The sequence below is a fragment of the Ischnura elegans genome, chromosome 1 (assembly GCF_921293095.1).
Source record: "Ischnura elegans chromosome 1, ioIscEleg1.1, whole genome shotgun sequence".
NCBI classification, from domain to species: Eukaryota; Metazoa; Arthropoda; class Insecta; order Odonata; family Coenagrionidae; genus Ischnura; species Ischnura elegans.
The window spans coordinates 102,960,942-102,978,436 of NC_060246.1; the positions used below are offsets into that span (position 1 = coordinate 102,960,942).

At 39.1% G+C, this 17,495-nt stretch overlaps 1 protein-coding gene across 1 annotated transcript in view; it reads left to right on the plus strand.

Moving 5' to 3' along the window:
- The window catches only part of LOC124167367 (neuronal calcium sensor 2), a 685,552-nt gene that overhangs the window by 134,000 nt on the left and 534,057 nt on the right, over positions 1-17,495 (plus strand). Inside the window, exon 3 of the mRNA XM_046545408.1 lies at positions 2,094-2,145. Coding sequence (XP_046401364.1) covers positions 2,094-2,145 — 52 coding nt within the window. The remainder of the gene's footprint in view (positions 1-2,093; positions 2,146-17,495) is intronic.

Consider the following 17,495-nt stretch of genomic DNA (forward strand, 5'->3'; position numbering starts at 1 on the left):
TAACTAGTGTAATCCCTACAATGAAGGAACCCAATACCAGGAGGCACCCAGCCCCAGTAATAGCTCACATTAAAGCAGGAAGTACTGACGTATTAAATAAATTGCAACCCATGATATGAGCGCCGCTATGACGCAGGCTGCTAGCAGGTAGCAGAGTACCCTGCTAGCAGGAGGCGCTTGGATTATTAATGCCCTATCAAACGAAGGAAACTTTCTGACCATAGGCAATTTTAATAGGTGATTATTGAGAAATGTTTCCCTTAGCTCTGTGTTAAATGCATGAATTGGTAATATCAGACGATGTAAAACTCCTATCTACTCGTATAGAATCTAGGTCCCTGTGACGTCACGTAGAGTGGCATCGCATGGGCGCCAATCTGGCCTTTTTCAAATGGTTAAAATTGACCATTAACATCCGTCTAAACTGGGATTTCTAAAACCAAATAATTTATGTATTATGACTACGTTAATGTTGGATCACGAATCGCAATCTATGTTTTTCGTTTTCTTTGATGAAGGAAACTACCCTATTTTGTACGGTTATACATCACGGACTCTAATCAGTATCGTAGCAACTGTAAAATTAAATTCCGTTAAGTATTGCACTTTGTTTCGGAGCAGTTCAAACCTTCGCAATATCGTTTCAGCTATTAAAAAGAACATAAATTGAAAGAAAGAAGTCGGCATACCGTAGTTACTTGTAAATTATGGGAAGTTTATTTCGTGTTGTAGTTCACTGGCCGCAGCTCCTTAGTTTTTATTTTAACTTTATTTGGCTATGGTACTCCTGTTAGACGAGTTTACAACTGTATCTTATTGCAACACTGGAGATATAAGCGCCAATGGCTGCCCTTTTATTTGTTTGTCAATCCATTTGGCATACTATGTAATTTAGCCGCGACTTTTTGGTATTTATATGTTTGTTTATTACTTGTGTTGTTGAGGTTAACTGAGCAATTTCTTCTACTATTTTATTCTTCATATAGCATTGTATGTAGTGTTCAGGAAATTCCAGCTTCATTTTAATGATCATGGAAATTAAAGAATTTTTCACCAACCATTGAGGTAGAGGAATTTAGGCTGTCGTATTTTTTTGTTCTAATTAGGTTGAAAATAGCTGGATATTTTAGATGGAAAAGATATAAAACAATTATGCATCAGACGTCTGATTTTGAGTAATATTCTGGCAAAGAGGTAAGTTATAATTCTTTACGATTCGAACAATTGTTCATGCTCTAGTTCTGTTTTGTTATCCGTACTGGAAAACACGGGTAAAACTCGTAGGTTTCTTCTGCTAAACCAAAGGACCAAAGCTTGGTACATAATTAGGAAAGTATACGTTTTCAAATATACCGGGACTAGCCACGGTGATAACTTTACGGGAATCACCCGCAATGCACAAATTACGCGAAAAGTCCACAGAGAAAAAAATCATTCGCCTTGACCGGGATTCGAACCCGGATCCCTCGATTTCTGGCCAGTTAAGCTACCGAGGCGTCATTCTTGAATTCGGAAATCGAGAGATCCGGGTTCGAATCCCGGTCGAGGCGAATGATATTTTCCTCTGTGTATTTTTCGCAAAAGTGTACATTTTATTTCTGCTCGTTGACGTTTCTCTGTAGTGTATTTATTTTTAGTGGTAATTTACTGTCATTTCTATTTTCTCCGTGTGATGTAATTGTAACGCATTTTTTCAATCAATATGGTTCCTCGTTGGAAGCTTTTAAAAGTTTTTACTCTTGTGACTCATAAATGATGGGATGAGATTCATGTTTACTTTCTGGGATCGTTGTGGTTTTGGTCAACGTATAAAATCCTATCAATGGCAAATGCGTATGATCTTGTTGGCTTGCAATCATTCTGCATTAAGATTTGAAGGTTTTTGTGATCAGTTTTACCATGCATTTCATGATCATCTTACCGCAATGGCCTGTGATAACGATGCACTTTGATGCTCTTGATTTCTCGGGTGACCTGAATGCGTCCTGTCGTGTGATTATGGATCAGAAGCTTATTCTAAATGCTCGTTTGCAAGAATTGGCGGATTTGGATATTATCACCTAAGTACGATTTATTATGTTCTACTTTTTCAGGCTCGCTCCAGATCACCCAGCAGCATAGGATTCAAGATGTTCTTTGGCTCTGGTATGTAGATAGTTTTTTCATTTTATATTTTTAATCTCAATTATAAATTGTCGATCCCTCTAAAGCAAGCGTTGTTCAGCAAGAATTTATTAGGCTGTTTCGTTAACTTCCAGTTACGAAATTTGGGAGGTAAGATGATAATTATTCATCATGAAAGAGTAGGAGCGGTATTGCTCGATTTGCATGCTCACTGATTTTGAAACCCGGTATTCACTTTAATATTATATGAGAAATGGAATAATACATCATACACAGTCGAAAATTAATCCGAACTACTAGACTTACGTGTATTAGCTTTTTATTACGGTTGGCCCATTTTCTGATTGTTAAATTTAAGTGCTTGTTTGGTTTTATTCGAATGCTTTCTGTCATTAAAATCTCGGCCGCTGGTGATTTTCTTTATCTCTGAGAAATACATCGTGCCTCCTCGTAGTCTTGCATCGTATACATCTAAATACTTGTTTGGGGATGCGCATTTTCAATTTTATTTCGTAAATCAATTAATTATTAGTCGTCGTTAAACATTTTTATTCTTAATTGTTTTATATTACTCAAGCAGCTGCCTTCTTGAACTTCCCACGTTTGTCGGAATATAGACATGTATTTGGACTTATAACTCTTAAAAGCATGCACTGCATAGAACGACCTGTGTGAGGGATTTTTATGTACTTTTAACTTTAAATACTTTCTCATTTACTATCATTGCTAAGCACGAAATCAGAAATGGTGTGAATAACTACGTAGAGGAAAAGTGAAATGTCAAGATATGAAAATTTGCGAAAATTGAAGAAATTATGGTTGTAAGTTCGTATCTTCCGAATGTAGGTGTTTGTCGGGAGCTACCTCATCTCTTTCCCTAGTTCCGTGAGGGAGAGGTGGAGTTTATTTATTTAATTAACAAAAACGACCTGGGTCCCGCTTTTCTGTACTGGCCTTTGGAACGCGTTGGAAGCGACCTGGCATACACCGTCATATTTCTTTCCCTGTATTAGAATTTATATCCTCACTCTTTTTCTTACTCTCACTTAATGGCTTTGTTATTGCTCGTTTATTTTGTTCACTATAAAATAAAATTTAGCATTGATACCTCTGTTCGTTAATATTTTCATTTAAAATTGAACATTTTTGGTTCTTAGTTACCTTGCGTAAAGATGTATGCGTTTTAAAGGGACGAATAAAACCTTCTATGGCAAGATCGGAATCAATGTTGTGTGATATTTTTCGCTAAAATAATGTAAGCAGTTTACTCATATAGATTATCTCTCTTGCCATTTTGCTTTCTTTGGCAACGGAAATGAATTATTTTTAGTGTTGATAAGGATTTACTGCCCCGCCAAAATTTGTAGCTGCCTTGTGAGTTTTTCCCCACTCTGATGAATAGTAATTTTGCTGTCTATATAGTATGTACCTATAAAGTCGTAGATAACTGTAGAAATTGCATAGCTTCTGGTTTAAAATTCGTTATTCCAATTCCATATTATTCATTGCCGAAACATTTACCAATAGTTTTTGGATTTCGACCGAGCTAGTACATACATGTTCTGTGGGTTTAAGTGAAAATGTTGGATGGACTTATTATCTGAACGCTGTATACGTTATAAGGACACTTCCACTATACCACATTGCTGTTTTTAATCTTCGTAGCGTCTGATAAAATCCCTTTTGCTTCTTCGTTTTCCGTTTTCTCGCGCGTCTGCAGTGATTTCATAGATACTCTTCCCTTGGCTTTTCGCTCACGTGATTGTGGAACTTCCAATTTATTTGTTTATTTTACTTTTCCCCATGCTGTCCTTATTGCTGGATTTACTTTCTCTCTATCGCAAAGCCTTACTTTTATGCCTCGAAATACATTTTTTCATTGTTTCGAATCTCTTTGGCCGTATCTCATGCTTTTCTCTTTTAGTTTTTTTTTGCTACTGATGCCAGCTGCAGCATACATCCTCCCTTCGCTCATTTCCTCTCCTCGAATCGGTCGTTTCATGTTGCATAACTTTTATTTTCCCTAGTGTAGTTGCAAAAAATCGTCTTTATGGGTCTTCAGGAAATATGTTCCTCGTATTGGATATCAATAGCCAGTATTTTTAGGGGTGTCAAGGGTTGGTACGTTGCTCACTTGTAATTCCGGACTTCGGTTTGTTATCCGCGAAATAAAACTGTGCGAAACTTAGGTTTTTTAGCGAAACCTTTGAAGGAAATGAAGTGGTGTAAGGGCCAGAGATTTATTAGTCGAAAAGGCACTCATTCGTAAATCTATTGGAGGACACACTCGAATTTCATAAAATTAATATTGGTGTTCTATAACTGTCTTAATTATATTTTTAGAACTCTGTGAATTGCTATTTTCTCTCAGCAAACAAGTTGCCTTCAATATGCCCCATTCAAAAGGAATCGGGGAGAATTATTTTGCTTTTTTGTGTTTAATTGTAAGACACAGATATAATATGGATAATAATGGAGTAATGCCGAATTGGTTTCATTCAGTCCAGTCAGTTCTGTGATTGTCCTCCTTTTGGAGAGATTTGAATCGGAATTTCAATTTAAAACCATCTCTTTGAAGCGAATACTAAGGGTCCGGGTTCTTATCCCGTTGAAGGCAAATAAATTTTCCTCCGTAGTGCATTTGCACCATGCATAATCTGTCTCCTCAACGAATACGGCCTTCGTTGTTAACCTTTCGGCCTCTGCTCACATTCCCAATTCGTTGTAAGGCAGTGGGGTGTAAATCTTTTTTGTCGCCGACGCAGTCAAACACGTATTGCGCCTTCGCCTGTAATTCAGTGGTAAAAAAAAATTCTCTCGCGCGCGTGTCAGGTCCACCTCTCCACTGCTGCACGAACCTCGCCAATCTCCCCTTTGGGGTGGAGGAGGAAGAGAATAATTAACCTGGGAAAACACGCAGAGGTACGGAGCGAGAGTGAGAGGAACAGGTGGCGGTTGCGGCGTTGGGATGAAGTGGGCGGGGCACATTCGTGCGTCGTACGGCACACGGCCGTGTGTTGTGTGCGTGTTTTTTTAGCGTCCCTCCCCCCCTCTCTCTCTCCCTCCGTGCTTACTATCCGAGTTGGACCCTTCACTCGCCCGTTTCCCCGCGACCTTTGACCCTTCCCCTGGCCCACCCGCCTCCTCCTCTCTTACGCACTTTTTTTAAAAACTTCTACAGGGTATATAGCCGCGCCCGCGCTTGTTTTATTCCTGCTTGCGCCGCACCCCGAGTGCAAGTTTTTGGGTGTGGACGAATATATGTTGATGCTGGAGGGCGTTGATGAGGGGCAGGGGATGTGTTTGATGTTTGGAGGCTCGAGGTGAGAGTAGGGAGGGGTGGAAGGAGGGTCTAGGGTGGGGTTTTGGAAGGCTTCCCTTGATAATTTTCCCCGTGATGGGTCGTGCGGTGGCCGGCTGCGGTGAGTTCATTTCTTGGAAAATGGGAGCGTGAGCGATCGCAAAATTAGCTTGGAAAAATAGCCAATCGGTAGACAGTTGTATTGGGAGTTTGAGAGGTCACAGAATGTTCAGTCGCCACTGTTTTCTTATGAAGACTTTTTTTTTGTTAACCTACCGCTACCTTTTTGTTGACCTTCAATTATCACCCTCAATTACATGGCTCTTGATTTTTTATAGAGGCATTCAACCGCCTCGTTTAACTCATGCCAACACCTTCAACTTTAATTAATTCTTACTAAACCACTCGCAAATCATGGTCATTATATCTTGGAAATGTTTTTGGGTGGGTTAACGACCTTGTTTTAGCAACAGAACTTGGCTCATTTGTGTTGAAGTAACATCTACTATGACCTCGATGATGGGAAATCATGACAGAATCTTTTAAATTTAAAGTTAGTATTTAGTCTTTTTTTATAACTTTCCTTTTTTATTCCTATTAATAATGCTTGTTTTCCTCACAGAGTCGCTTTTTGGATTTTGATATTCCTAGTTAAAATATGGGGTGCCATTCCAGTGTAAGAACAGAATAATTGGAATACTTTCGAAATCTTAAAATGTATGTAAAGAGAAGTGAGGAGGATTATGCATATATTTAGGATTTACTATATAATGCTAATGATATAGTAAATTTGGGAGCCATAAAGCTGTATTCTGGATTTAATTTCTAAATTCTTCCTATATTATACCTCGGCGGGCGAAAAATCCCCCTTTTTAATATTAGGAGAATTTTGATGCATTGGGATGAAATATTTGCTCAAAATTTTCTGTGCCTCGATTTTCATTTTATGAGCGTATAAATAAAGACTTTGACCTACTTTAATGAAAGTATGTCGGGACTAGCCACGGTGATAACTATACGGAGTCACCCGCAACCGGATCGAACCCGGATATACCGGTCAAGGCGAACGATTTTTTTCTCTGTGGATTTTTGGCACTTCGACCTACGTTCAATACTTCCACGTACGTATAGTGAGCTGAACTTTTCTCATAAATGTAAATTGCCCTATTTCATCATCTTTCAAATTTGGTGTTGCCTTCAGCGAGCTAACCTTGAAGGGCTCTTTGGTTTTGTCGTCTTTAAAATCGTTGGGTAATTATTTAACTCTATTCAAAATTGGCAGGTGTTAATGTGCTTGTGTTCTCACAGATTATCAAATTTTTACTTTCATGATGGAATGTTTTTTATCCCGCAAGTGGATTATCCACCTTTATTTATATCATAAAACATTAGATGTACCTACTCATATTTATTCCGTCGTCGAGCTCTTTAATTAACAGATATGAGGTGAAATATTCCCTCATACCAACTAGGATTAGGAGTAGACTTTTTAGGGTTGATGTTTTGAATTGTCCCCAAAACTTCTTAGAGTTGGCGCACGTATATCACATCAGCTGTCTGTGTCCTCCTTCAGCTACCTTACTTATCTTCTCAATTAGTGAAGGTTAATTTCAAATGTTTCAGTTGCAAGTGAATTAAGGGGTGAAATTTTCTCATTAATTAGGAAAGAGCTTCAGAATTTAATGAGCGAGGAATCCGCGTACCCAGTTCCAAGACACTCGGATCCCTAAGGTTGGTCAAATAGTTTATAAAGCAATGAGTATGATTTTTCTTGCTCTTCCCCTAAGCATGTCCATGACACACTATACTTGTATTACCGTGCCTTATGCGATCGTTACATTATCTTTAAAAACACTGGTGAACACGGGGTGGGTGGCTTGAATGCTGTTTGATTATTATGAATCACGGCATTTTAGCGATATCCTGTTAAGTGAAGCAGCTCAGTGTGAAAAAAGTTTCTTCATATATTCTTTTCTGCTAAATTTGTGCAGAGAATATTTTGTACCGAATTCGAATCTCAGTTTTTACTCAAATTATCATCCTGCGGAATCTCTCCACAGATGGTGGTCCGCAAGATACCTGGAGTAAACACGTTAATAGCTTTCAGCTATCAACTCGGTCATTCCGTCACCCCACCATAAACCTGCCCTTAGCGTGTATTGTCGGACACTTATTCGTGAGGCCATATCCTGGAGGAGGTGAGGTGAGGGACTGTGGAGGTGCTAATGGTGCACTCCATAATTTTCCCTCCACCTGCGTGAGCTCGCTATTTCGAGGCGCGGAGGCCATCCCAGGCGGTTTGCATGCTCTATGGGGTTGCGAAGTTTCCGGGGGCTGGAGAGTGCCGGAGAGACCGCGAGGCTGAGTTGAGGGGAGGGAGGAAGGTGCGTGGTGGTGGTTGGTGGAAGAGGTTTTAAGGTACGAGGCGTGGCTTAATGTTTAACCCGTCCTCTACCTCATTTATCGATTAGAGACTTGGACGTGATGTTCTGCCTCACTCTTAACCCATCCAGCCAGCATCCACCAACACCCTTGCACGTACCGCCATCCTCCTGTTCGTCCCAGGTGGCCTCCCGCGCTCTTCCTCCCAGCTCCTTTGAAAGTGATCGCCCCAGTTTGCCTCCATTTCCCTACCTCTCTCGCGCTCGAGGCCTCCATCTCTATATTTTTTTCGCTCCAGCTTCTTTGTCCATCTCCTGCCTCTTCGTTAACGTTGTGGATCGCGATCCCCGCTTGAAAGGAATGAATTCATTGGGGAGCTATCGTCAGGGTATACCGGAAGCATTTGAAAAGCTTCGGTATTTATTTTGCGGAATTCAGTAGTGGTCTACTAATTACGATTTGTAGCGATATCCTCCATTTTCGTTTGCATCCAATTTTTTTTACTTTTTTTACTGTCTAGTTATCGTAAAATTTCCTCGATTTTTAAATAGACGTATTTATTTTTAATCTGGAACATTTTTTGTTGCAACTCTCGAATTTCCGGCTCTTAGATATGCGGGGAAAAGGCCGGAAATTATTTTGACCAGATTATACACGTCATTTACAAATTAAGTTCTAGGTGTGATTGGCAGTTCATATCCTCGCATCAACGTTGTTCACATTTAGGAGTATGAAAATTTCTAATGTTTTTCGTAACACTAAGAGAATATTTTGGTGACGTAGCCTTCAGAATAACCAGAAACGCATTTATATTAGGGAAATTTTGCATCGGAAAATGAACGAACTTTAAAATCGGGTATCTGTAATTCTGATTTTGAATCTGTTTGTTAATGGGCATTTTTGCAATTATTTATTTCATATCTGGCCACCCATTGTATCGCTGAACTGAGAAAGTTTTGGTATTACATGCCCACTGACTGCTTTTTTTTCAAAGGTAAGTCTGGAAGTGGTAGTGCAACATAGTTACCGTATGGACGAGGAATTTTATTTTTGTTAGTTACATTTCTCAAACTGAATACCCTTCAGTTCTACCTCGAATTTTGGTCTTCGTTTGTGATATAATTATCAATTCTGATTATTTTGTCCCTCTTTCGCTTTCTCTATCAATTTAAATCCATGTTTCAGAGCGTTTATTTCATGACTAGTTCGTACTTGGCTCGTTTTATGGACGTTACTAAGCTTTATTCCAAGCAGCTGATTACGTTTTTCCGTACACATTGATTGGTATGATAACTAATGAGCGCATGAAATCCCATGATGTCTGTTCAATGATGAGAATTTCAAGAATTAGCAAATTGGTGAGAATTTTTGTAAGTGGTATAATTCCCGTTGCCCGTATAATTGCCTGATTCCCAAATGAATGAAGTTTCCTCGTTCAAATAAGGCTTCGGAAAAGAAACATATGGAATGATTTGTAATTGGGTACGCTACGAATCGCGGCCTCCATTAATATGTAAATGGTAGAGCAAATGCCTTCTATTTATTCATTAGTGTACCTAAGTTACTCCATGTGAGTCAATAGATGTTGTTGGCAAAATTGGTAATTTTCAGCGTGGCTGATTGTGAGTATTAGAACGGAATAAATTAGATGTGTAAAGCCATGATTCAAACGCTATCAATTGTAATAAGTGAGTATATTCAGACAGTACTTGTAACTTTTACTATCGGTGGTTTGAAACTCGTGTCTTTAAGATGTAGGGAGAAATAAAGTTGAAATTTAAATTGAAGTAATATATATAAAAGTTGAAGCTCAACTTTTGTATATCTCTTACTTCAAGAACGTCAGGTCTCAACAACTTAGGAAAATTGTTATTTGGAGGTGATTTAGCACAGCAGAATGGCTGCGGTATGAAGCATCTGTTATCTGCTGCTAAAAGAATCAGTGAATGCTTCTCTAATGGAATTTCTCGGCAAAATAAAGGGTAGTTGTATTGATTATTGTCAAATTATCTTTAAAGAAGGTGAATTTTATTTTAATAAAAATTTGTGATTATGGACATAATACGAAAGCAACCCTTCCAAGTTGTTCTCTACGAATAATTTATTCAAGTTGATTTTATTTAAATAGCTGTAAATATTGTAATTTTACATTTTCTGTAATTTATCCTCATGGTATGCATTAATTTTGATTGAAATTTTGGGAATATTCATTCCTCTAATTTCAGAAAGGATGTGAAACCCTTACGTTTGGAAACTAACCGTTCAAATAGTTACCGTTCTTGGGTGGTAAAATTATTTCCAAAATTCCGTGCGTGAGAGAGTGAAAAAAAATATCTTAAAGGGTCTTCTGCACTATCACCTCTTATCTACAGCCAGTCACCACCAAGCGGTCCCTTGCTTACTCGGCCATTTTGTCATCCTTGTGTAGTATGTGTGCGAGAGGGAGGGAGCGGGCGTATGTGCTTATCCATTCTTTTGTTTCTTTTCGTCCATAAGTTTATTTTCAACACGCCGCTGCCGGCCGGCCCTAGTCGACCGCCCGTAATTTTTGCACCCCCACCTTCCCCCGCCCACCCTCTGGTGCTTCCGCCCACACGGAAGCCCTCGTTCCCCTCCTTTCCCACCTCTTTGCACACCTCTCTCCCCGGGATACTCCGCACGCAACTCATTACGACGATTGAATTCCACTCGCCGAAGTGGGTCGCGTTTTTATTTCGCGCCCGCATGCAACGTGGTCGGGAGAGGGAGGGGATATGAGTGTACGACCTCTCTTCCTATACCACCCCGTCCGTCCCATTCCCTTTTAACCTGTATTCATCCTCACACAATCCCTTCTCCATCATCGCGATCCCCATCCTCCTTTCTCGAGCACTCCTCTTCGTCCATATTCCTTTCTTCCTCCATACCTTTTGTGTTTCGCCCGGCCCTTCTTAACTCACCCCCTCTTTCTCCCTGGCACCTTCATATCGTACAATCCTCCCTCCAGTTTACTCCGTGGTCTTTTTCATGCCTATCCCTTTCAATCACTCTCGCCTCCCTTCTCCGTTTAGTCACCTTTTGTGTGTGAGAGTGAATTCTGCACGGCCTTTCATCGGTGGATTCACGGTGTTCTCGACCGTAAACACGGCGCGTGTTTGCAGTCTACGTCACGTGGTATCTTTGCTCTCCCTTTCGTTCTCGCAATTGGAATTGATTTAAGATTTTTAGACATTTGAACATAATTATGGCCCAAAACGTTCAAAACTAGGGAAATGCGGAGAAACTCAGTGTATAAGTAGACTAATAACGCACCGCTCCAGGCCTTTGTAACTAAGCGTATTAGCTAAGCATTCGTCGGCAACACACGATGGAGTGCATTATAATAGAATCGCCATTTTGGGCGAAAGAATAGTTCTGAATTCATCGTAGGTATATGTCGTATTATGAATGACTACCTGCTCCTATTCCTTTCCCTTGATACATGCAGTCTATTGCAAGTTTAAAGGGAAATGAAAGTTCTTAAAAATATTCTCATTATTACTTTGCGTCTCCCGATCGGAACTGTGGCGTGCCTATTTTCATTACAATTGGGGCTTTCCTCGCGAGTTCATCACTTCTAGCGCCAATGGAATTTCACAATTTTTTTACCTTCGTTTATGGTAGTTTTTTGTATTTATGCGATGCGTCATTCTGAGAAATTATCATAAATGTCATTAACCTCTTTGTTTTGCCTGATGTCAATTTTCAGTAAATGATTGTTTTCTTCGGCCTCTTTGCTAAGTGTTCAAGGTGAACTTTTATCCTCTGGAATTTTATTTTATTTACACATTATCTGCCTTCTCTTTTCGAAGCGTGTCATTGTGAAAGTACATCTCGATTTTGAAAAGTTTCTCAATGTTAGCTTACCTTTAGCTTGCTGAAAGTAAATAACATCCGTTGGCCCACTGCCCACTTTTGATTTATACTGTAACGTACTCGTGTCATTTTTTATTCTTATCACAACGCGACCACTTATTTGGTTCTATAATTTGTAGATTTCATATTGTAAATGGACAACTTTGTCAGGAGTGGAGCGTGTGATTTATATATTTGCTAAGATAATTATGATTTTGGTTTTCTTTAGTTTCGGCTGGACATCATACTATTTTAGATTCTCTTCATGAATATAGCGTAAATAGCGGTATTGAAGGCTCATCCAGTGTACTTTATGGTCTCTGTAAAGCTGCCAAAATTTGCGTACTGAGATTTCATTTCTGCTGTAAATTCTTGAATACCTATAATGTTCATATCTCAGCCTTACACTCCCCTCTTAGGGTTGAATATGCGAGGGTCTTCGCATTTTCAAAACGGCTAGAAAGACTTACGTAATCCCTGTCTCCCATTCCATCACTCTGTAATCTGATAAGAGAACATCTTTCAGTATTTTGGTTTTTGTGGGACCAATTTGCACGCAATAAAGGCTGGGGGCTTAAATAGTTTGGAGAAATACTATTTTTATGGAATGAAAAGTATCATTTCTTCTTAAATCTCCGTAGGACCTCGAATTCGATTGTCTTATGGAAAAGAAAATTTTTCGCCTTTTTACCCCGAACAAGAGTGAAAGTAGGATTTTTTTCTATCCTAGGTTCCCATCAATAGATTTCTTCTCTAATCATTCTTATTCCGACTCCAGTATTGGCATTACGAAATCGCTGCGAATTACCTTTAAGAGCAAGGGCTACGTCTGTTTTTTCACCTTCATCGTGTACTAGGTGAGAAACCAATCTATTCAACTCATGTTTCTGTTTTTTCCCCCCGTATTTAAATTCTATTCACACTTTTGCTTCTTTGCCCACAATAAAGCGACTTCGATGACGTTCGAGATTGCGGTTTCAGTAAATAAAGGGTTTGAATACCAGTTACGGCGTGTTCTATAAATGGACTGTTCTAGAAATCTCTTTGGGATCCAAGCGCACAGTTTTTGTTCCCCATGCCCTTCTGTCATTATTTACGCTCTAAGCGGCGCCCTTTCCTATTAAGGAAATATCTGTCCTCCTCCTTCCGCTTTCTCACGCTTATTTTTTTCTGTATGAAGTAACGTCCTCATGTATTCGCTCCTTTAATTATCGTCAAACAGCTGCAGCGTCATTGTATTTCCTTTCCTCTTACATAATTGTTACGCGATGACATCTCATTTGCATTCAATAATTCCTTTTCCTCTTGAGGTAAAAAGAAGTGATGTTATGGTTTGGATTGTTTATCTTTTATTTCATTGTCTTAATTGATAGAAGTGGATGCATACTCGCGCTAGAATCTGCGTGAACAGAAGCAGACAGAAAAATATAGTTCAATATGAGAATCTCAATACTGTTATTGGCCTGCTCATTTCATTCGAGTTTAAACTGCCGTATATTTATTTTTTTATTTAAGGCGTTTATCTATTTTGAATAAACGGCCGCAATCAATCAATTTGTCATTTTTGCTATTATATTTAAAGATGAACATTTTTCCCGTAATTTGTCGTTTTGTTTGCCATAAGAAATAGTTTAATGGTTGTTAATAGCGATTCCATCTGGCGTTTATATTCATGTGCAACGTTATTTGCCCCTTCTTTTCATATTGTTTCCCAGACGTTTTTCTTCGCTGCTATTTTCGACTGCAGGTGAAGATCTAATTTTTTGTTTCATCTTATAAATGGTTGTGAGTTATTCAACCCATATCTCCATGCTTTTATTTATTTTTGGCTCTTTTTCCGTTTGCTCTGCTGTACCTGAGACTTCATTAAGTGGTTAAATTTTCAGTGAATATGTTTCCTACAATTTGATGCGCTATAGAGCTCAGATATTCGAGTGTGCCAGTATTATCAGCTCACGCTCGGTGAGTAATTTCTTCTTGCAATACATTAATTTTGTTTTTTACGATTCAAAAATATGTTATTGTGAAAAAATTAAAAGTAATGAATCAGTAATAACTGCCAGAGATCATGGCTGACTTGATCATGAGTTTCACTTCGAAAACTTTATCAACCACACTGCACGGCAAACTGTCATAAGTTATTAATTAAGTTACTGCACGATCAATGATATTTAATGGAAATCGCTAATTCTCTATCATCCATGATGGAACGGATCCACTAAATCTAACCTCAATCAATACGTAACAGCTAAACATTGCTTTATATCTTTTAACTCATCGGCTGATAGAAAATTTAATATGTAACTCCATCCAAGGAAGAAATAATTATATGCTGAGTGTACCATTAAGTTCTTGATGGATTTTGTCAACCAGTATGTGTCAAAGGTTTGAGCAACGGCTAGAATAATACTGGCACATCAAATTCAAAATCTTTTACGATTGTATAACCAATCCTACTAAACTGATAGGTCGTTGAAAAATTGCAAGATAGCGAATTTTTCATCTCATGCTTGAAGAGTTATGAAGAGAAGAGAAGCTCCTGATTTCTCCCTGTCTTAAAAAATTTGCTCACCTTTGTTGAACGAGTGAACAAGTTAAGGTGCCAAGTTTTGCAGCCTTATGTATTATTACATGTAATAACCGAGATACATTAACTGCTATCAAGCAACCTCAGAAGAACCCAGTTATCATTTACTCAAAACCATGCGAAAACTGACAGTATATTTTATGCGTAGTGAGGTATTTCGGGAGATAGATGCGTTGTTTTTAGTATATTTAGGAACTTTGTCCCGGGAGATTATTTATTTCTTGAACACACAATTTTTTCTGTTCGAAATGGAGACTTCTTGGTACACCACTATTTTCCCGCTGTCGAGAAGTCCTCCATTTTTCCTAGTATCCTGGGCACACGCTCACCCATACGCCCAACTTTTATTGCAACTTCCTCCAATTTTCATCCTCCTGTGTGGGGCTAATGCCGTGCTTCCTCTCGGGTAGTCCAAACACAATCTTCTGCGGCCACTTTCTCCCCCAAACACCGGTCTCTTCCCCGCCTCACCTAGAGCAGCGGTCCCCACAGCCAAGCGAACAACCCATTAGTCCTCTGAGCTCTCCGCCTCTTTACCCAACCTCGGGCCACGGGCTCGCGCTGTCTACTCGAGACCCTGAACTCCCTCGCTCCACGAGAGGATCGGTCTTTCTGGTGAGTTAGTTCCGCCGCTGATGGAATTCCACCGGGGCCCTTGCTGCCTCCATCTCCCGGGTCGTTTTATCTCTGGCCTACCCTTCTCCTCCAGTCGTGTTGTCTCCGACGGACTGAGCCTTCTCATCTCCGAGGGGCGAAGTTTGTTTTCCTCTTACTTCTTCCTTATCTACGGTCATTCAGGGCTCTTGTCAGGCGGGGGCGCTCGCCATTCTTCTCCTTCCTTTTGCCTCCTTCCTTTGCGCCGACCTGTGGCCTTGTCCTCCTCCTGGTCCTATCAGGGCCCCTCCAATTCTCTCCGTGATGACTTATATTCGTGTTCCCTGCACGCGGAAAAATACGTTTTCGATGTCTCAAATAGTTTTTAAAATTTAAATTAGTACAATTTAAGTAGGAGTGTATTTAAATTAATTCTCGCGGAAAAATACAATTTCGATGTCTCAAATGGTTTCCTTATTTAATTTAGTACAGTTTTAAGTAGGAGTATATTTAAACTAATAACCTCGATTGGAAGTGAAAAAGGTCAAATTATTACGCAATATTTATTTTTTGCAAACCAATAAGTATACTTTTATTTTTATAAATTTTTTTGTGGAGTGAACGGAATGGGCTTTTTATGGTGTATATACAGTGCTTATATGCTAACCATGCTCTTTTCATTTTTTTTTCGTTGGGAAGTTATATTAGGTTGTATCTTTTTTTAAGTTCCTTCCATGATTTTCTTTTCTGCGTTTATATTATTGATAACTCTTTGGTAATTTCCAATTTGGGTATTTTAAGGTATTCATCGTTTTATTTGAGGTTTCGGTTCTGATTTTCCTCTATGGTCGCTTATGTTGGTGAATACACCATTTTTTGGAAATTTTACTATCCTCAAGATGTCTTGTACGGCTTGAGTTCCCAGACTAGCTCCGTAGGGAGCCCATCACTTGCATGAGATATTATGCATCGAAGCTTGTGTGTGCCAGTTCCGCATCTGTAATATAGCTCCAAGGATGACATAACTTCTAGAGTTTTTATTACAAGAGCAATGTTACGCGAAGTAATATCCAGATGCTCCGTCGAGGATCAGCCTGAGGAAGGCTATATACACTGTGACAGAAAAGGCGGAATATTTAAAGTGTCTTCCCGCCGCGACACTCTCGTCATCGTGAAGGATGCATTTCTGAGCGATTTTTTATGAACAGAGCTTCCCAGGAATGATATTAACTTAAACATTAAAAGAATGTGTACTTAGTCATTTCGAACACCGGTTTGGGGAACGGTGATTTTTTTCCTAGTGTATCTCCTGGAAGTGGGCCTCAGGTTTTTGAGTTCAAATCAAGGTGTAGCCTGAGGATGCTTCACAAAAAATCTCAGGATGCCTAATCTGGTAAAAATAACTGTGGGAAATCGATTGGCTTATGGAACGTTGGTGATGCAAACTCTATTTGGTTATCTAAAAAATAATTATTAAAACATATTATATTTTCTTATTTCCTTAAGTTTCTTACGTATATCACGAATAAATATTTACTTATAAGTTTGAAGTTTAACGCAATAGCTTCTCACGTATATACAAGATTGACCTTTGAGCATTCAGTTTTAAAGTTAGCTTGCTTATTGCCTAGAAATGTTATGTTTACCTTGAGTACCTACCACTCCGAAGATCACAACGTAGTTTACCTCTGTATTGGTGTTACAATAAAAGCGCGGAAGCTTGATTATTTTCGTGTTATGGATTCCCTAATCGCAATTTACATTCGACATTTTGAGACTCATGTATGATGGAAATCTTTTAGCTGTGTGCTATTGTAAATAGGGAAGAATTCAATGTCTTATTTTGATTTGATTCGATTTAATGTGGTTTCACACTAATTGAGGAATTTCATTGTTCATTATTAAAGAAAGTTTTCTGTTAATAAAGGGATGAGATGATACATGCAATCATCTATTCAGACTTTTTTTCCCTTGGCTGTATGAAATGTTCGTAGCTGGCGGGTAAATTGCGAATAAAATCACGGTTTATGTTTCTGTCGTAGACTTTTAAATAGTCCATTTTATTTTACTGGAAATTCAAATTTTGCTTTCTCAATCAGAGTTATTTCGAAATTTTTAATTCTAATCCTTAACGAGTTGTGCGTTATTTGCTTACTCGCCCGCTTGTCATACCAGTCCTCAAAGGGCCTGGTATCAGCATAGTATGGTAATTTACGAACATGCATGCAGATGATTCATAAAAAAATGGTGTGATGACTGTGCTAAAATCAACTGTTATGGATAATTTTAGCTTCCTTCCGTATACTTTCTTTTTTAACTTCCAACTTCGAATCAAACTATGGCATTGGTTTCCACGAATCCTTCGAGAGCTTGCCGTGTAGGGAAATCAAAAACCGACTCCGTGGGTGCTTAATATTTGTCGCAAATTCAGATTTATATCGTACAGCAGGCTGAAATCGATACTACTCTCTTTCCGCAGTAACGGAGATATCTCTCTCCGTTTTTACACCCGTTGGCCGTTTGAAAAATATGCTCTTGGAATCGTGAGGAGGAAATGACGCCGTAAAGGCTGAAATGCGTTGATGGTCGCATTATGCGTTCGTCGTTTGCATTGTGACCGGGGAAATATGCTGC